This window comes from Bombus fervidus, chromosome 17 (genome assembly GCF_041682495.2).
Source record: "Bombus fervidus isolate BK054 chromosome 17, iyBomFerv1, whole genome shotgun sequence".
In the NCBI taxonomy this organism is placed as follows: domain Eukaryota; kingdom Metazoa; phylum Arthropoda; class Insecta; order Hymenoptera; family Apidae; genus Bombus; species Bombus fervidus.
Genome location: NC_091533.1, coordinates 1031093 through 1052698, shown reverse-complemented (window position 1 = coordinate 1052698; position 21606 = coordinate 1031093). Strand labels below are relative to the sequence as shown.

At 39.6% G+C, this 21606-nt stretch overlaps 1 protein-coding gene across 4 annotated transcripts in view; it reads right to left on the bottom strand.

The window, feature by feature from the left end:
* LOC139996150 (uncharacterized) overlaps positions 1 to 21606 on the bottom strand; it is an 86512-nt gene that overhangs the window by 8994 nt on the left and 55912 nt on the right. For all 4 annotated transcript variants that reach the window (XM_072020307.1, XM_072020308.1, XM_072020305.1 and 1 more), the window contains 2 exons: positions 6160 to 6183; positions 5349 to 5458 (listed from right to left, as the gene is read on the bottom strand). In XM_072020307.1, coding sequence (XP_071876408.1) covers positions 5350 to 5458; positions 6160 to 6183 — 133 coding nt within the window. In that variant the 3' untranslated portion in view covers position 5349. The remainder of the gene's footprint in view (positions 1 to 5348; positions 5459 to 6159; positions 6184 to 21606) is intronic.

The window sequence follows — 21606 nt, the reverse complement described above, 5'->3', positions numbered from 1 at the left end:
GTAAACGGGCTGGTACGCTTTCTTCCCATGCGACGTTTCTTACTCGACGTAGGTCGATCAATAACACGAACGGAGTACCGAGAGAGAGAGAGAGAGAGAGAGAGAGAGAGAGAGAGAGAGAGAGAGAGAGAGAGAGAGAGAGAGAGAGAGAAGGAGGGAGAGTATCGATTGCTCGAAGGAACAATTATTACAAACCGATGGCCCGATGCGCGTGCAGCAGAACGCAATAATTAACGCGTTATGTGCGAAGTGCAATCGTTTAGCCTGGTAAAACCGATCAAATTAGGATGCTCGATCCAACACGAATTACAAGCCTGCTCCCTCGTGTCGACTTAACCCTCTCCCCCTCTTCTTTAATGGCTATAGAAAGGAAATAGCGCGAGGGGAGCGAAGCGGGGACGATAATTTAATGAAGAAGGTTGAATCGTTTGATTGAGTCTCGCGTGCCAGGATTTTTGGGGACAGGATGCCTCGTTTTCGCCGAAGAGGGATTAATCGGGGTTAATCGTTTCGTGTGTTTATTCCACGAGGGTTTCGACATTCGTTTGGGGCGGCAGCAATAGAATTTAACGGCGTTGATTCCATTTTGAATGAAACGACGGAATCAACGATTCCATTCAAACTTATAAATATACTTATCTATTAACTCATAATTATACTTAATACACGTGATCATAAAAACATGGTGATAAATCGAGGGGGGAAAATGTAGATTCCTAGGAGTGGCTAAAATTTTAGTGAAAAAGCGACTGAACAAGGAATTACTTGCATTTACTTGGAAACAAGGTAGACGTTTAAGGAACTGTATTGATATCCTGTCTGGCTGTAATTCAGCGCGTGTAACGCAACGAAACGAAGGTCTGTCGCCTCTGTCTACAGTCTACGGGATAGCAGTTCGGTATAGAGAGAGGCGTATCAATTGTTGGAAATACGGGACACTATCGGCGCGAGGATCGTGATTATTCCTTGACAGCTACTGTGCGCGCCTGAGAAACCGTATGTGAGAGAGAAAGAGAAACGTGGAGGGGGTTGCATACGTGTCATGGGGTGAGGGGTGCACATTGGATCTCGAAAACGACGAAGAACCATGTCTAAAATTCTTTGCTGTTTATACTCTGACAAACTAGCATCTCTTATGTAAGTACTACGATATTAAAAAGCATGTTGAATATTTCAATATATTTTTAACTCGAAACTTTGTTCTTTCTGTATCCGTTTGCTAGAATATTTCCGATTGACTTTTTATTGTATTCCGTAATTGGAATTTCATTTATTCATCCGAAGAACAGTTTTATTAAACTTAATTACAATAATTATGATTTTTAATCAATGAACTCCCTATTATTGAAGTTTCTATTAGTTTGCTGATTTTTAACATCTCTAAAGGTACATACAACGTAGAACTGTTTTCTAGCAAAATTTGTATTCGTTTAAGTAGATAAATGGCAATTTAGGCCTGATCTACGGATTGAAATAAGTAATTGTTAAGCAGTAAACTAAATATTTAATCGCAGAATAAAAGAACTTTAAAAATTTTTTCAAATTTCGAACGGGTGAAAACCTATTTTGGACAAGGAGCTAAAAAAATATTTAATCTCGTTGAAATTAGTTTCAGTAAATGTAAGTACTAGTTTTAATAATATAAAAGCGATTGACAACGTTTCAAAGTTTAAATTCGAGAAAATTTTAAGATAATAAGGGTTGATCGTTCTCATTCGGCAGCTTTTATCGATAGCAGATCGAACATGCGTTTCCGATAGCTTTGTTAGACGAATCGAGGGGATCAAGGAAGTTTAAGAATCGTATAATCGAGCGGAAAATAGAAGCGGAATGCGAGAAAGATCGAGCAGAAGCGTTAACTGGGCTAAGGTCAATTCGCCAACTATTTGGCATACTTCCAAAGAGCTCGGCCGAACCAGCGCTTTTCCCTTTTCCAACGGAACATCTACATTATTTTCATAGTTGTCCCGCGATCGTATCTCAAACTGCGCCTTGTTCAAACTGACCCCGAAATTAGCTTAAGTTTCACCCGTGGCAGGTTCGAATTTAAGGGTGATAGAACGAAATCTTGTCGAATACTTTATATAGTACAACCAAACTTTTCTTCTATGATTTGACTAATATTATTATCGATATTATACTCGTCTCATTGTGAAAAAGTGAAGAAACAATAGCTTCTTGATAAAGAGGAAAAAGTTTTCTAAAGACACAAAAAAAGGTTAAACCCCGAGGCATTTAATTTAAATTAAACACAAAGTTCGATGAAATTTGAGTTTCGCAATGCATGGAAGCCAAATCGAAAATTAAGTTAAGTAATTTAAAGCTTAATCAAATAAAACGTAGATTAGGATTATAGTAGTGTAGAAACCGTCATCAAACCCTGATTAACTCTCATATAAACCTCGTTTGATTAAAATCCAGACTTAACCCGAACACCGAACTGAATCCAACCAAGCAATACCCGGATCAAAAACGAATCGAGGCGACTTAATCGAGTATAGAATGTATCAGACTCGAGTCTGACTTTATATTTTACTAAAAAGTCAAATTAGCTTAATTTCGAAGACGAGCTAGACTCTCCGCATGAATTTCTTACGCGTTCATTGAACACCTTCGTTCTTCCTCTCTGATTAATGCAACCGCTAACTTGGTAGAAGTCTTGTGCCTTTCGAAGATTGTAGAATATTAGACCGCGGAGTCGAATGGCCGCGATATCGACGGTTCGACGAGCAAGGTATCGAGTGAGCAGCCGCGAACGCGAATTCCACGACGTCATCGACGACTTCTTTCTTCGCCTTTTCTAATAACGACGGTATTTATGTATCTTTATGGCGAACACTTGGCCTAGTTCTCTATTAATTCATGGCGTTATCAATCTTAATTAGCGAGGATGTTAATCTGCTGTAATTTTTGAAAGTTTATTTTTAATAGAATCTTTTGGTAATATTTCGCTATACTTAGCTACGATTATTATAAATAATAATGTCACATTTTAGTTCGATTTATCCGTAATTCTGACGTTGAAATACATTTTCTTAGAAATAAGCAAGTGTCCAAGTACATGTAAAATGTCAACAGCAAAATGTATGTCACATCGTTCAAAAGAAAATTCACACTTTTATTCGAGTTACATTTCTTTGCGAGCATCAGTAGGAGGAGCATAAATTTACATAAACATTCGTAATTCATCTATAATATTCTGTAGGATTCCTTTTACTACGAGCGATATCCTTCGTTCGAAATCACTCGATTCCCTTTTTCTCTCCGTCGAAGCGTTCTCAGGGCGCATGCATTAATAAAGGGAGGCTGATTTCTCGCGTGCACGCGGAGAAAAACGCAGGGACAGCGTGACGACGCGGGAGGACGAGGGTGCTGGGTTAGTTTCAGCCCTGTCGCGCGTAAAGCCGCCTCTATCGATCCATGTTGAATAATTTCGCGGCCGATTCCTTGGTCACACGCGTCGATCGCCACCATGATCGCAGCCACGCGCTCGAAAACCAGAATAGATATCGTCCATCCAACCCACGCATTTTTAACAATGCTTACTTTTTTTTTTCTTTTTTATTTCCTTTCTTTTCATCTTACTTTGCTGTAATTATAGCGGCTCGCGAAAGTATTTAAGCACACGAATACATTGTGTTACGTTGTATGAAACATTTTGAAATTTGATTATCGCGTATACTTGGCTGTCGTGGTTACATTAGCGTAGTTTAAAATCTAAGATCTAAAAACGTATATAAAAGATGCAAACGTATATTTTGTAAGACACTAGTATACGGTACGAGCGGGTATCTAAAAATAAAAATAAAACATAGAACAATGTATGATAAACTATGAGAAGAAACCAAGTAAGTAAAAAAATCTTTATATTCATCCAGAAAAGAAAAAATGTTTTCTTTTCGCAAAGAAAACATTTCGAAGTTAAAATACCGTGACATCGAGTTCGATGCAGAAGAACGAATTGTACCTCGAGCAACAGAAAATACATTTGTTGAAACGTATGAAAAGATATAAAGATTGTTACGAGTGCTGAGTGATAACTCTCGACGCACTTATCCATCGCAAACATTTATCATTTTTGCGCTTGTATCGAGAGCATCGGGTAAAGGCACACTGAACGCATACATAACACGAGCGCATCGGCCGTGTCGATTGTTTTCGCCTGGCGCATATGTGAGTTCATCGGCTATGCGGATAACTTACACTGAACGCATATATGGGTTCGTCGTCTGCAAAGGGTTAATAGTAACTAAAATACTCGCACTGGTATCACGGTCTCATTCACATCGCCATAGACTATCCGCATTCCACAAGGTGCAAATAGAACCAATTAAAAAATTGAAAAATACAAAGGGGAAAAAAATACGTGAATTGGTTTACAATGTAATTTTTGAAATTGAAAAAATACCCGAGTTTCAGTTACGTTTATAAAAATATAATTTAGGTATCTCAAATACTATGTAAGAAATGATCACAATGATACGGAACTGTAAAATATCAAAGAACTGAATCGAGTTGCCGGACGAGTATTAAATCGGCTTAAAAAGATTCGAAGGGCCATGTTGGCCACGATTCGGCCATGCCCTCCGTGCACTGTTATTACGGTGCACCAATAGAATGCGGGATACACGTGGTATCTATCCAGATAATTTACTGACGACGTAGTAATTTTGTTAAGTGAGAATTTGTTGAGAGCGTTTCCATTAACGCATGCAAAACTCGGCCGGTCGTGAGCGTTTATACGAGGGGTACCCTGTTAACAGTATATACACCCTATGGAAGTAGGTTTTCATCATTTAAAATCGGATTTACAAATTTATAAAAAGATTTTTGAATTGGTTCCGTCGTCCTTCATTGTTCGTTTTATTTAATTATTTCAATTTAATTCACTCGTTCAAATTTAATTATTTCATGACAATTATATCATTTTATACAACAATTCCTAAGACAAGCTATATGAATGAATTTTCAAACAAAGTTTCAAAATTTTATTTACGAATACGACACAAACGTGTTTTTTGGGAGGAACATTTTTCATTTACTTAACGTTTAATGTAGCTTCGCGAATGACCTTTTCTTAAAATTGTTATAGGATAAGAAAATATTTCGTACTATCTTAGGTATACCTGTGTAATCCAATAGTTACCTAATATATTATTAATCTGATAGATAAATTAGAAACGGAAAGGTGAAATAATAAAAAGAACTAGATAATGGGAGGGCAAAGGATGCTCTTAGGAACAAGGACTGAATTCGCCATAGTGTCTTTGAGCATCCATTCGCCTGGGACAATCGAGAACGGGGTGGAGGTATCGATCAAAACGCAAGTTAAGTTATACAAGACTTACTTTAAAAATAGCCTGTAGAGTACGGCGCTGAAGGTCTGTGAAAACCAGGCGCGGTTTCTTGGGGGCGGGCTGTTCTCCCTGGTTCGCCATCTCTTCTTTCCTCTTGCATGCTAAAATTCAAACGATCCTTTAGTCGATCTATCCCTTGAAGGATCATTACAAAAAATTGCTAACCGATATTACCCGATTTTACTGTAAGAGAACAATGACAATGAAAAATAAAATGAAACGAACGATAAAACGAATTAGCTTGAAGTTCCTTTTGAAAATTTCGATTTATTCGCCTTCGAAATAATATTAATTTTTGTAAAAACTTAACGTTATTAGTTAAGATGGAAATTAGGATGAAAAAATTCGATGAATATCGTGAAAATAAAACGCGACGAGCACGAACGGATATAAAATCAAAGTTTCTACAAAGACACTACCAGAGAGGTATAGTGTTACAGTCACATTATCGCGAAAACACGCGATCTAATTGGTAATTAGTGGATGAAAAGAAAACCGCGCGAATGAGATGGAGAACGCGGCGAATCGATGGTGTCCCCGGCTATCCCCTTTCCATACGTAACCATTATGAAGCACCAAGATTTTCTCTTTTAAGGCGAACTAGTATTGAAAGAGGAAGAACGAACGGAAGAAATGAAAGAAGAAAAAGGATGGACACGAGTAAGAAGATTTTTTCTTCCGTGCAAGTAGACACGGTTCACGAGCACACAGTGACGTGCGTCTAATTGTGACGATCGGCTCAATTAAGACGATGGAAGAAACGGAAGGGAAACGATTTTCAACGTAATTTGATCGTACTTACCTGCGCGTTGTGGAATCTGTGCAGCTGAAAGCAGAAAAAAGAGACGAATGTGAATCAATGGTGAACTCGTTTAGTTTGACGACCCGACTTTTTATTTTTTTTTTCTTTTTTGTTTGTTTTTTTACTACCGGGTCGTCGATTATAAATGTCGTTGTCAAGTGTGTATAATGTTTCATTCCTGTTCTGTTTTATCTCTGTTATGTGTGTTTCTTACATACATATATCTTCGTGTTTCTATAATACTTATTCTTTACGTATAATCTTTTTTAGCAATCATTATTCATATCTTTTATTTGGAACGCTAGCTTGCCGTTCACGAGCAAAATTACTCTTTTTGCAAAGTACGTTCTCGCAGCCAAACAAAAAAAGTAATCTCGACTTGTTATATGTATACATAAATACATACGGAATATTGTATATATATATATTACATTAACATTGAGAAAAGATTGTCAAGGGCATAGAAGTAAAAACACGTACAACAAGTCAGTGGAGAGAAAAAAAGGGGTTTAGGGATTCGCTTGCATAACACGAATATCTCAAACTGATAGTACTACAGCTGATAAACATCTCACTAAAGGGTTCCAAAAGGGCACAAGGGCGAGGGGGCGGACACATATAATCTATATATACATATAAATATATTGTATATGTATATATATATATATAATTTTGTGTGTACATGTGAGACGATGCAAGAGTGTCAAGAGAGATGCATTTTCCTTGGAAAAGCGAGTTTTCAGTGTCCGTGTAGTTCGTTTCGTGTCTCGAGTGAGTGATATGTATGCCTTGTTTCGAATCTGAGTGGTATTATGTCTCGTCGAGCACACGTTTTCCTCGTTCTTCTCCTTTTTCCCTCCCTTTTGTCGTTCCGTTCTTTTTTTCTTTTTTCTCGTTGGCTCGCGTCCAACCAACGAGAGAGAGCTGATTTAGACCCGGCAAAATGTGCACCGACTCTTCCGCGGATTTAGATCCGAGAGCCCAAAAGACTGCGGAAAAGTTTTGGAACACCGCGCGCGTTCTATTAAATATGTTCATAGCCATGGTATTTCGATTAAGAAATCGGCGATTTAATAAATTTCTCGATCATCCGTCTTTTGTAATTAATCGATTAATTCGTAATTTTACAGATGAGCGAGACTTATTAATTAAAAAGTAACCGATTTCCGGATTTTCTAATTAGAGATCGTTCGACTTGGAAATTTTCTAAGCAGGAAATTTGCCAGTTTCCCAATTTCCATACTAATTCATAAAAGCAGGAAGTTATTCACGTTTCAAGAATCCAATGATTCCAAGCAGTACCTAAATTTGTTCGTCGTCGTTGGAAACCTACGAATATTATAAATACGTTCGAATAGGTAGATATATAACGAGTCGGATGCATAAATGGTGAATTAAGGCTACTGTAAATCGGTTCGCATGAAAACGCTTTCCCATCGCGAGTTTCGTCCCTCTTGTAAAACGATCGAGCCGCGGCTTAGAGCGATTTTAACGCACAGTCCCTCGATCGACAGGTTCTCTGAAATAATAACGATCGCGATATTAGCTCGAAATTGTCGCGTAATCACTGCCGGCTCTTTGTGACGCTCGCAACGTTATGGCGCATAATTGCGAACGAGAATAGGGGACGAGAAAGGAAAAAAAGAATGCGAGAGACAGAGAGAGAAAGAGGGAAAGAAAAATAAAGGGAGATAGAGAACGAAGAGGGAAGAAGGAACAGAATGGGGAAAAATAACGTTTACACGCGTATATGGTTTTCCCGCGTACGAATTCCGATCGAGCAGCCGATATTAGATTAAATAACTCGTCAATTTTCTCTTTGTCCAGCTTCGATCTATACCTGGAAACTTGGAAATCGTTGAAATTTCCCGATAATAGGCCACCTTTTCGGCAGGTAGAAGCAAATCGGTTGGACGACCGAAAAAAATCTCGTCCATCCCGAACGGAATCGAACGCAAGCCCCTGCAAATTAGCGTCTTGAATCGTTGCACTCGTAAAATCAAGAATCGGCTGGCAATTTTTGCGAATTATACTCGATGCCTGCGATTATAGATCTTTCTCCTAATCTGGATAATAAACGGGTATCGTAAATTTCTCTTCGAAATTAGCAAAGATATTGTTAGTCTATCTATTGTTGGTCCAAGTGTCGATCATGCAAGATCATTCATTAACCCGTTGACATATTAACTTTTTCACGTTAAATGTTGTTCACATTAAATCGCAGCAATTTTAAGGTTTCATTATTTGCGAAGTGCAAAAGTTTACGAAGAATAGCAATCGATAAAACGGTTAAATTAATAAGAAACAGACAGAATGCCTTACCTCGTCTGACAGACAACTGCGCGTGTCAGTGGATTAAAAACGGATACCTTTCCAAAGGAACATCCTAATAGCCGAAACAAAACGAAAAATTGGTCCAAGAGCTGATTCGTTGGATAGAATACTCTCGATCGCGTCGATTTCTCGATCGCTAAACCTGCCAATGACAAGCCCGCCCCGAAAAACATTTAATACGTCCGCTCCACTCTGTCCAACTAAAAAACTCAACGAATAACATCGATCTATGGGAAGTAGCCTTCGGTTCCGATTAATCTGCCATCCGAAGGAACTATCTTAAAATCCAACCTCTCGAATTGAAAGATCGCGGTTGAACGTGGTTTTCCCGATTGAAATTTCTTCGTGGAAGAGCCTTCCGTCCCACGAACGATCCGTAAAAATGAAGTGGCAGCGACTGGTGTACGAGAGGATGGCGAAAACATCGTAGACGAGGGTGGAAAGGCAATCATGTGCCATTAGCAACCACCCGATAACGAGTGAAAGGAGACTGGCGAAAAAAATGCCACTAGGAACAGGAAAAACTGACTGGGGAGTGCGGGGGATTGCTCGCAAAGATGGACAGCCGGACAGAGACGAAAAATTGACGCGTTCGTTATTACCACGGTAGAAGCAGGGAAAAGGCATGATCGTTGCGACAATCGACACGCGGACACGGCTACCTGCCGGCCCCCGTTTGATTTTTCACCCTGTCACCCCTTTCTTGCATCTCTACATCCGACATAGGGGATAGGCAGTTTGTTCTTTTTCGAAAGGTAATTGGAATTCTTCGGCAGGATAAATCGAGTTCCGAGAGAGTATCAGGATGATTGGTTAGGTGGATCATCAATAGGGAGGATAAGAAGTTTCGCCGCGAGTAAAGAAATGAAGTTAACGGCTCTGTAAGTCGAAGTTTCGTAAATCGACGTTGCCTCGATGTTAAAAAACAATCGAAATATAAAATTGATAGAGATGGCATGATAAACTTGACACCTTCTTCGTAAATCTAAATCTTCCATAATAAAACTAACAGAAAATCGACGATGTAACGTGAAGTGAAGAAACATACGAATATCTCGTTTCTGTCCTCTGGGTACTAAAAATCTATTCTTACCACGAATGGTAATATCAATGGGAAAGGACAAACCGATGACAGTCAGGTTCGGACGAGGGATTCAGTGGGGCCATGGGGGCAGGGAGGGTATGTTAAAATTGTCAGGCGGAAGAACGATCGCGTTGTCAGGTTTGTATCCATCGTTGCGAGAGCAGAACTCGAAATGGATGCAAGCAAGAACCGGATGTCACGAGCGGATCGATCGAAGGATTCCAGAAACGGCTAAGTGGGCCAAATCCAGTCGGGCGCACGGCGCGATAAAGCATTAACGAGAGCTCTTTCTCGCTCGCTCTCTCTCTCTCTCTCTCTCTCTCTCTCTGTCTTTCTCTTTCATATTCTCTATCATACTGCTCTTTTTCCATCTCCCTCTTCTAAAGTGCAGAAAATCTCTGACGTGGTCGGGTGCCGCGAACTTTTCGGAAAATAATCCATGGCTGACACTTTGTGCGCCGAGTGAAAAGCCGGCCAGCCACTTTGACGAGCGTCCCGAAGAGGATCAGGTCGCGCGGAAAAATTTGATCGGCTCGCCTGGCCGATCTAGCGTGTACTGAGATGTTCGAACCGACCCCGTGGCCGCTCTGTACCGCGCCGGAAAACAACCGGATAATGGAACATTTAGTCGGGCATCGTGAATTTTTAAAGGGGAGGCGAACGATCGTGAGGATAGAAATAAATTTCCAAGCGAGAATTTCTTCGTGGAAGAAAACGGTTACGATGTTGTTACTTTTTCGGAAATTCGAGAGCACTAGATTTTCAAACATCATCGGAAACTGTAGAGTGAAATCGCGTGGGAGGAGAATGAAGTCTACTCGATTGCCGAATCACAGACTCAGCACACGCCAAAATGGAGTAAGACTACGAGAGATCATAAAGCACGGATCTCCATTAAAGCGACCGCGAGTCGGAATCGAATTCACGTACGATCTGCTCGTAACCGATGGACGAGACCAATCAAAAGGAAGTTTGTCAGAGACACGAGCAAGGCACGTAGACGTCTTCTTCATATAGGTGGAGACGGGCCGGCCCGTATTCCATCGCAGCCGCCACCCCCTTTCCTGAATAACTCAAGAATGATTGCGTTTCGAGCGAGGAGCCCGCTGGCGTCACGTGGCACCAATAGCTTCTGCTATATAATAAAATAATACACGCAGAGAAGGCGGCCGCGCATTTACATGGCCCACGTGATCCCGATACTCTCTGTCTCTGGTCTCCGACCTTTCTTCCACCCCATTCCATCGATACACCGGGTGTGTCGCCGAGACCACTTCCACAATGGGGATTCGTCCACTGGTTCTTCGTCTCCGACACTTTCTTGAATCCCTTCTCTTTAATCTCTTCGAATATCGTTGTCAAGAAGAAGCAGTGAACTTTGTTTCCGATGGACTTAAGGTGAAAGACGTATCTCATCGGAATATGAAAAATGAACTTTTTCTTAATCCCCTACTTCCTCTTCGGAGACAAAGTTAACTTATTTCTCATACGAACAGAAATTTGTTGGGTCACAGGTAGTTTGTGCTGGATTTAAGCTCGTTTCGAGGTAATGTTTTATATTTTATGGCGTCGCCGATACAGCGAAACTGGATCTTGCCATTTTTAGGGAAATTTCCAAGCAAGCCGGAAATTGAATTCCGCTTCATTTCCGTTAATCCATCCGCCGCAATTGCACGTATTATCTTGATTTTGAAGTTTGTCTAACGCGATTGAACGCCGGACGCTTCGTCCCCTCTATTTTTAATGCAGTTACCGCTTGAACGAGCACTAACGCTCGGAGGGTTGCATGAAAACTTGAAAGAGAGTACCACCAAGGGCTTTTCCAGAAGGAATCGGAGAATTTACATTCGTTACAATACTCCTGGTTAATCGTATTGCTTTTCCCTATGGATTTTCTCATTGGCTCTTTTTATATCGCTCCTATTTATTCCTTTTACCATTTTCCTTTACTCCCTTCTTTTTTTCCAACTCTTTTCATTGTTTACAATTTTATCTACTTTTTATGCTCTGTATCCTCTTTTTATTTTACTCTTTGTATCTATTTTTTCATCTTTTCTCCGCACTCTTTTTCCGTTTACAAAGGTGGTTTTTCTGCGTTCTATTTAATTTTTTTTTTCTGTTTCCCTTGTTTTTCACAATTAACCTTGTAATCCACTATTTAATGCTTTTAATACACATATCTCTCACAATTTGGCCGTAATTTTTAGCTTCTTCTCTCCTCCACCTGCTACGATACTCGTTTTACTTTCCAATTTTTTCACCATCTTCGTGCGTCTTCATTTTTTCCTGTTATTAATATTTTTACACACACCCTGTAGAAGGGCGACTTCGTGCAAGAGAACTTGGTCTCCGTAGCGGACTTCTCCCGTTTTTGCCTGATAGGCTCGCATTCCAATGGAGTCAGAACACCCATACCGGTTTCCTTCCTTGGATTTTCTCGCTTCGCACGCAGATTTATGAAGGCAATTCGATTTTATCGCTTATTGCTTGAACTCGCCGATATTCGTGGTGTTCTGCGCCACCCTCAGAGGAACTCACCACCTTCCCTCTCTTCTTACACCAGCGCGTACAGTTTCTTCCAAAGTTCCCCCTCTGCGATAAGAGAGTTCTCTGTCCGCCAACATTGTTCTCGTTCCCAACTAATGACCAGCTTCCAACGATGGTTAATTTTCATGGACTCTTTCCACTTGTCTCTTGATCATCGCCGGCCATTTTTATAGATCCACATGTAACTTTGAGAAAGTTCACTTTTGTTCATTCGCGTGTAATTCAATACTTTTCTTTCGCTAGTCCAAACAATGTTGATAAATCACTTATGGTCGCTAGAATCGTAAGAAAGACGAAAGAAGCGATAATGAGCATTCTGTAAAATGAAAAATCGCCATTATCTTTCATCGATCCAAACTCCATTTGGTCAGAGTCTACTTTTGTCCACTCGTGTCTACTCGTGCTGTCGTAATATCTTTTTTCATTAACTCAAGTAGCGTTTGTGGACTGACATCCCTGATTACTATAATCATGGGTGAGTTGGAAGAACCCATTCGCAAATATTTCTGCTGCGATTCACTTGCTACCTATTTTCGATCCACAACGATTTAATCAAATTTCACCTTTTTTTTTTTTGATCTAATTCTTTTTCCTTACTATCTTAAGCAGTATCTACGAACCATCCTAGTTATTAGAAATATAGCGAATATCGAAGAACGATCTACAAATGTTTTTTGGAGTGAAAAATCAGCAATCACTCTTTGTTTCTTAATATACAGCGACAAGTACATTAACTTGGATTATCGTATAGCATCATATCGAGTCTTCCTAGTAAACGTCAACGGTGACAAGTTCGCAAACTGTCTATGATATACTAGCACACCTGCTTTCCACTTACAAAATCGAATTTCTTTGAATTTCTTCTAGCCAAGCTGTGCCAGCATCGAAATAGAATCTAATTTGTTTTTCACTCGACTTTGTTAATCTCCATACCGAATTCCACCAATTTGTAGCAATATTCGATAAATTTATCGAGGTTCGACATGCAAGTTTCAAGGAAGAGAGCACAGAACTACTCAGACCTCTCTGAAATACATGGAAGCTTCCCGAAGTTTCTTAGACGGATGGACGAGATGGATCGATTTAATCAGTTTGTTTTTCTAATTTTTTCTGTACACTAATCGTATTATTCATCGTATAACAATTAGCGATTTTCTCGTTACACGTTTAATTGCGAAACCAAATGCGGCATAACCGATTGGTTGTCCGAGGCTCCTTATCGATCTGTTCGACGGGAAACTGTCGAAATGGCGGAGTTACGATTCCATTTCGAGGATGCTAGTTGGTCTAGCGTTTACTAAAACTGCCCCTATTTTCCCTTTTGAAATAAAATTAAACTGAAATTTAAATGGCGATATATTAAATGCAGCAACGTTATATATATGGTTTCTCGAAACGTGAAACAAAGTTCCCTTAACAAATGATATAGACTCCGTATTCTCTCAATGGCCCAAGATTCAATTACGATCGATTTAAACTCGTTTCGATTCGTCAAAAATAACCAATTTGTAACATATTTTAGTTCCCTGAAATTTCGTTCGAGACAATCGAAAGGTAACCGGAAATCGATCGAATTTCCGATCAGTCGCCACGCCTAGCGAGACGATCGTTTCGAAACGTTGTATCGTGTACCCCTGTTGTTTCTTGTCCACTAACCCTCGACGCGTTTTTATCCAAAAGAATTACGAATTAAATACGACAAATTTCCATGAAATTTTTTAAATCACCTATTCGATAAAATCCATAAATTGCAATATTTTCTTTCGAACTTTAGTGGGTTCGAAATGCTTAAACTGCAACATTTTATTTTTAACTATAGAAAATAAAATAAAAAGGCTAAAGAATAAGCATAGAAATGATCGTCGAAGATTGAAACGCGAAGACAGGTCGGCGAACGCGTCGAGTGTCAGCGTCGACATGTGGCTGACGGCCTGTAAATGTGCGACTTCTTTTTTCCAACGGGCTTGAACATTCATGCTTTGTCTTACAGGGTATCGACTAACAATACATGGTATCTGGTTGAATAAGGGCGAGGGGGGCAAACACTACCTGCGCAAAAGGACCTCAAATTAACAGCTAATGATAAAGGGCACTCTCTGCATTACGGTGGATTTCTAAGAGAAACTGGGATTTATCTGGCGGGGGATGGTCGACTCGCAACAAAATGCTCACGTTCAATGTAAGACAGCATTCGAGGCCCGGAAGCTGGCGAAAACTTTTTCGCGACGTCGATCGATATCGGCCCCGTGGCATTCCGAGAGAAACCAAACGAATGGATTTCGTATTCGTTTTGCTGAATCTCTTTAAGATGGATTTTCTATGAAAAATTTAGAAATGAGAGATCCTGATAATCTCGGTATTCGGTAAATTTTCAAAAATCTGAATTAACTTCTTGAAGGATATTAAAATATCTAAAAAATACCATAGGCATATCTTGTGCATAAATAGAATAGAACAATAAAAGTTAATTTTATTTTTTTCTTGCCATTAGTTAAATTCCCCGAAGGGATTAAATAACGGCTATTCCGCATTTTTTTACAAAAAATTCAGTCTTGCTTATTATAAATGGATATATAGGTAAATATAAAATACTTAGGTAAACTCGATCGATCGATGATACGTAAAAGTTTCACCGGCTTCCGTAACAACAGATCGTCTAAACATCATTCATTTCTTTCCCCGTGTACGTCTTCGTGTCGTATTCTAAGGACAAAGACGCGAGAGACAGAGAGGGGCACCAGAAACGGGGGCGTATTAATGTTTCTGAGTATGTATATACATACATATACGACAGATATAATGTATATATATATATCATTATCGTCCCCGTTTCCATGCCTGGGAATTGAGCAAGCAAGCAAGCAAGCAAACTTTCGTCTGTCGTCGTCGAATTTGTACGAAAGGATCGCCGTGTTTTACTAGGGTGTCCTTTCCTTCCTTTCGTTCCGTTCTCTTCTCGTCCCCTCTCTTTCACGTCGATCGTCGACGATTCGCGCGACGATCTGATCCGCGGGCAATATCGACACCGGTTTCGTGGCTCTTTCCTTTCGTTTTTCGCTTTTTTCACGTTCCTTAATTTTATCTTAATTTTTCCTCTTTCTTCGATTTGAATTTTTTCTTTTTTTTTTTTTTTTTTTTTTTTTCATTATTGGTCTCGAGGGTGAGAAGCATGAGAGAATTCGGGGACACCCTATGTATGACCCACGTGGCGAGATTGTTTCTGTTCTTTCCATTCGTTCGATGCTGGGAATCTGATCCGAATTATCCGAATTGGAGAAATCAATTTGTAAGATGTCGACAAAGTTACAGTGACGAGCTCGACATTCGAGCAGAAAGGAAATTACCTCCCGTTTATTCAATATGTACCCATTTTTCATGTTTTCCGCCCAGCACCGTCTTCAGATAATCTCGCACCATTCTCGACTACTACCCTGTTCCTCAAAGTTTTACGCTCCGAACGGCGCCCCGGTTACGTTCAGGAACGTCCGCGTGAGATGTTCCCGGAAACGGTTTTTGGGGCGCCGGAGAACAGACTCGAAGACGCAGAACGGAAGGGAAATTCGTTTTGTCAACGTAGTTTCGTGTTTTACAATAGTGAATAATAATAATGAATAATAATTAAGAGCAATAATAATAATAATGATGATGATGATGATGATGATGATGATGATGATTATGATTATGATAATATTAATAATAATAATAATAATAGTAATAATAATAATAACAAAAATAATAATAATTATATCATATAGAATATATATATATGTTGGCCATGCAATAATGCTACTGTACATATATATATGTATATATAGAGACTTGAGATAGCTCGGTGGCGTTTTATTGAGAAATTTCTTTCTTTCTCTCTTTTCTGTTTTTCTATTTCTCTTTCTCTGTGTTTTCTATCTTCCTCTCAACGATTTGCCGGCACACCGTGTGTGTATCATCCCCCCTCTTTTTGCTTTAAACTCTCTCGTTCTCTAAATGCTTCCTCTCGTTCGTACTCTTTTTTTTCGCTTTATTCGTCTTTCGTTCTGATATTATCATCAGGAGGATCTCGATATTGTTTCGAATTTCATGAGCTCTTCTATGCACATTCCTTCTTTATCCGTCGATTTCTTATTTCGGCTCGTGATCAAAAGTATAGACAAAAAGGGTGTCTCTGTGGCGTTCATTCCTATTTGTCTCTCTATTCCGAGTTCTTTCGCCAATGCGTTCGGTGAGATTGAAAGTTTTAGCTCCTCTTTCTCACGCGAACATCTTCCTGCAATGACCCTTTGCATTCGGTAGGTAGTGATCCACACCGGCTATTGTTCGTATATTCTGGATTAAGCTGGATGCTTGGTAAGGCTAAAGCTTGAAACTTTTTCTGTTTTACTTATTAATGTTGTAAAATTTGTCGGCAAGATATAGTACATAGAACATAGTTCTAGATAGAATGCAATGGATTGATCAAGCTTTTATATTCAATAGCTTCAAGTAAAAAGGGGGAAGTGATTTTATGAGAAAAAGGAGCCATTAAAAAGATTTGGAATCACTAGCAAATTCGATCATTTTTTTCATAAAAGCACGCTCTATTCCCAACGGAAACACCCAATTATCTACCAACCCTCTCGATAATACTTAATTTCCATAAAATTTGTCTCGAAAATCGAAAATCGAAGCGACCACCACTTTGTTCGAATGTTTGATCGTGACAATCCTCGCACCACTTACGAAAACGCAGGTAGCGAAAAATTCGCAGCGAAGCGAGCATGCCGCGCCGAAGGGGAGAGAAAAAAAGGGTCAGAGGAGAATCATCGACGGTTCGCGACGTCGCCGGCCTCGTACAATACGACTGTTCGAAACGCGATCAACTATCGAGTTCTCGCATCCTCCATTCTGCGTTAAAACAACGATCGAGCCTATCGCTTTCGTTAGAAGAAAAAAGAATAATCGACAAAAAGGTAACCTCTATGTTAATCAATTCGCTCTTCCTAACTGAAACTCCGTAGTATTTTTATCGTGTTATTTTTCTTCCACATTTTCTCTCCGAAACGCGATCGAATTAATTTCAATGGAATTATAAATTCAATAATTCCAGGAAAAATGAAAAAGATGAAATTTAAGGAAAATTTCCGAATAATTCCTTCGCGAACAATTTTTCTATTAATTTCATATTTTCGTGATATAATTGAATTTTGTATTCAGAGGAAGGTTCAAAGCATCGTCGCTCAGAGTATCAATGACGATGGAATTAAAATTTCAACTAGGATTCTTATCGCGTTGAAAATAAAGAGAATCTAGAAGGCAGGCGATGCCAAAAGACGTAGGCTCTAAGGTCTCGTTGCAGAATGGAAGATAGCAGTGTTAAAAAAATCCAACCCCTTGCCTACGTGGCTTTGAAAAGGATGGCTCGTACACTGAAGTGCCAGTCGAGAGGATGACTCGTGTCACCAGCGAGGTCGGAGCACAATACGTCGGCTTAAATTTGCCGAAACCGTGGCAAGAGATCGCGAAAGGGCCAGAACTCTCTTGTATAACGAAACGTCCCCGTACCCCTCCGCCGACCGCTTTCGTGACTCGCGAAAATTCGAAAATAATTTTGTTCGCAACACCACTCTTTCGAAGGACTCGTTGCTGCTCGGAACTCGGTTTATCCGAGGTTGCCCGATATTTCAACCCTTTTCTCTTTTATTTCCTTTATAACCTTTTCACAATTTGGAAATATTACTTTTCAATTTTTGACAATTCTCATAGCTTTGTAAAATTTATTCGAATTCTTCTTGTAACGTGTAATTTTCTTTTTACGATAATATCTGGTTTTGCGAAAATATTACTTTATCTTTATACCGTCAAGCAATTATTTCGCACACGTAATTATTGAATAATTAGAGTTACTATAATGTAATAACATATTTGTGTATAAGCACAAAATTCGACATTTTCACGACGCACAATGTTAATTAGGAAGGTTCGATTCGCGAGAAGTAATTTCGGGATAAATCGAATGCGTTTTAGAGTCCTGATACCGACGTCTGCGCCGAGGCCTCCGCGCTTAAATCCGGTTAATCCGGCTGTCCAATTTGTCGGGTGTAATTTTATTAGCCGATTGGCAGCTGGTTTCGAATTTAGAGTGTGGCTACTTGGCTGGTGATTTCGGTACCCCGATCTAAGTACAACGAACGGCACGCCAGAACGCGACATTTCGTCGATCGATTCCCCTTTTTCTCCTTCTTTCTCTGACTTTCGTGCCTCGTTTCGTCGACTTTCTCTCCACTTTACTCTACAATAACTTTTCAATCCTCCGTAATAAGATGAATAAATGATCGTATCGTTGATCAAATCAATAAATTATGATTTCAGTATAATGTTAAACTAAACATTTTTTTCTTTTTTAAAGGAAAGCAACGGATCGATATTTGAATAATGAAAGACGATATGTTTCAGTGGTAGTGGACTATCTATGGTCAGACGCATTCTAAATAAGTTGTATTCCCTTAAAACTTTCGACACTCATGCTGTTTTCAAACCTATCCCGATAATAGCTAATCCGTTTAATTTCTTCGAAGGACTGATTCATCTTTCTAAGAAGGGTTGAAAAGTTTCTATAGGTTGATTCCTAATTATCTATCTGTGTTCAAAAACAAAAGAACTCATTTCGAACACTTTTACGAAGCTATAGTTCCTCTACCATTTTTTTCTTTTTTTTTTTTTTTAATCTATACAAAAAACAAATATTATAATAAAATTATATAAATACAATTTTGTCGGAATATTAATCTGTATTCAAGAAATTTTGGTATTACCCTGTACAGAACAAAAGGAAAGCAATTCACGGAATCTCAAAAAAGCAGAAAGAAATAAATCTTTTGAAACGTGCAGTAGATGTAGGCCCGCCTATATTAACGATACGTTGTAGCCGGTTTCTGGGTCATTGGCGTAGCATGTAGTTTTTCGCGTGTGAGAGTCGCGTTAGCTGGTTCGTGGTGGTCGATCGTTCGTCCCTCGACTTCGAGGTAATATTCGAAGCCAATTAGAATAGACGAGGCCTCGTCGATCTAGCCTGTTTCCGCGATTCCTCGTGCACCAGCCTCTCGAACCGTTATCCACCAAGCTTATCGACGACTCACGCGCGTGCCTCGTCGTGTTACTTAATTCGAATATCGATCGAGATTCCTAGCGAATCGAACACGTTTCAAGCATTACTTTATACGATTCTGCTTATATCGCTCCACTGGGGAATTCTTGAAAATCGGACGAATACGATTACCAATATTCAAAATTGCTTAAAATCAGAAACGATGCAGTCATTTTTTGGAATGTCGATCTTGTTTCTAGTTAAGAACTGCATCTACATCAAGCCTTTCGGAGAGGACTTTTTCTTCATAATGATAATATGCGATATAATATGCTTTTGAAAAGGGAAGAGACAAGTTAATCGTAATTTACAAATTTGCTGCGTGGTTCTACGAGACAGATTTGTTATACATCCACGGTGATTGGCGAAAGAATTTAAACAACCACCCTTGTAGAAGCTTGGAATAAATTTCTGGCAGTGAATTTAGAATTCGAGTAGCCTCGATTAAATCGTGTAACTGCGTGGTCACCGATCGATACATCAGGATCTTCTGGTGCGTTCGAGAGAGAAGGTTCAAGCGCGGCGCAGCACGGGAATCGCGTAAAACAGGAAACGGCTCGAGGAGAGAATCAGAGACCGGGGGGTTGTCCTCCATTTTGATCGCAATGGGGTCAAGGTCGGGGCATTTTAACACTGCGAGATCGATCGATCGTGGCGACCGCATCGGCCTCTCACTATTTGCTTCGCTCGGACTTACGTACAAACGAATTTTCTTCTCTATCGCGATTAAAAATATCTATAGGACCACGATATCCAAGCCTATGCTGAGACTAGGATAATCACGTCTTTAATAGTGTTAAAAAGCAAACTAGAAAAGTGAAATGCTATAAAAAAATATGAGAAATGTAGAACGTTAACGTGTCTCAAAGTTAACAACGAGAAAAACTAGTCTTTATGGAACACTAGTTAGGAACTTCGCGGGAAAAGTTAACCCTCTATAATGTTACGCTTGGCTTTAAAATTACGAAAATACACCCTCTATATTTTCTACATTTTATTCTCTTTGTTGTTCTTGTACTTTGAAGCACTATAAATATAGCGAGTAAATATCTAAATATAAATAATTAAAAATTAAATTAGATCGAATTTCGTCTAAGAACTTTACCTGTTTATATGCTCGTCACTTTGTATCTGTTTCAAAAACAAACAATCTCTCTGTAAAAATCATCGTTTCTTCAATTTCATAGCAAAGTGAAAAATTGCAACGAATATCTTTTTTCCTCATAAGGGAACAAAATTCTAATTATAGAGGGTTAAATTTCAAGATAAATACACGTGTGTAGAATCGATGAGAAAGTTCAAAAGCAAGTAATGAAATCAATCGTTGCGAAATCAACCCCTGAATCTCGGATCCTCCTCGAGCAACTTTCCTGTAGCTGATTCGCGCGATTTCGAGTAGTTGAGGGCTCGTCGTCGGGTTTTTCCAGCCTTCATACTCGTTTCTCCCTCCCTTCGTTCGTACGTTCTCTTTACGCCTATTAACATCTCTTCTTCCCTCTGTCTTACTCCATCTATCTCTTCCTTTCAATTTATCACCTTTCTCTCTCTCTCTCTCTCTCTCTCTCTTTTCTCTGTCCGTCGCGTTCTCTCGGTATATTCTTCCGCTTTTCCCCCATTTATTTCTTTTTCTCTTGTCTCTTTCGGTATTATCACCTCGACAACCGCGACTCTCGAGCGGCTTCTCAATAAAATGCCTCCGTACGTGTCACTTGTCAGGCTTTGTACTTTCTTGTTTTCTCTTTGCTCTCGAAAAATATACATACGTGAGAATGGTGATTGGTCGTCGTGTGATTTTCTTTCTCCTTTTTACCCAATCTGTTTGATCGTGTCTTGTGTTTGTACATGTACATGTATGTATGCCTGTACTAGATATATACGTGAGTACAAGTGGATGTCTTTTGTTCGTGTTTGACTGGTCGCTGTTCTCTTTCCAATCTAAAGCTTACGTTCAAAGAAGCAGCAGCAAAAATACGGTGTACAGACACGTGTATCTGCGGGTGTGTGCGTCTCATGTGTGTACAGATATGTGTGAGTATACATAGTCACGTGTACGGATTATAAATAATATTACGGTTCATACAGGTATAGCGAACGTGCATGGAATCGTACTGTTCTGTTTACTGTTCTCTGCACTGTGTCGTTGTGAGTTTCCTCTCACTCGATCGTGATACATCGGTGTATTTGGACGTGTACGAAAGTGTCTGAACGCGTCTGTTTGTAACGGTGCTCTGCTATTTTGGCGGCAAAACGAAGGAAACGAAAGTTGATGCAAACGGATGCAAACGGATGCAGTCGGACCCTCTGAGGGGGATTTTACGCTTCGAAGATTGGTTCCGCGACAGCGCGGTTTCCGCTGGATATT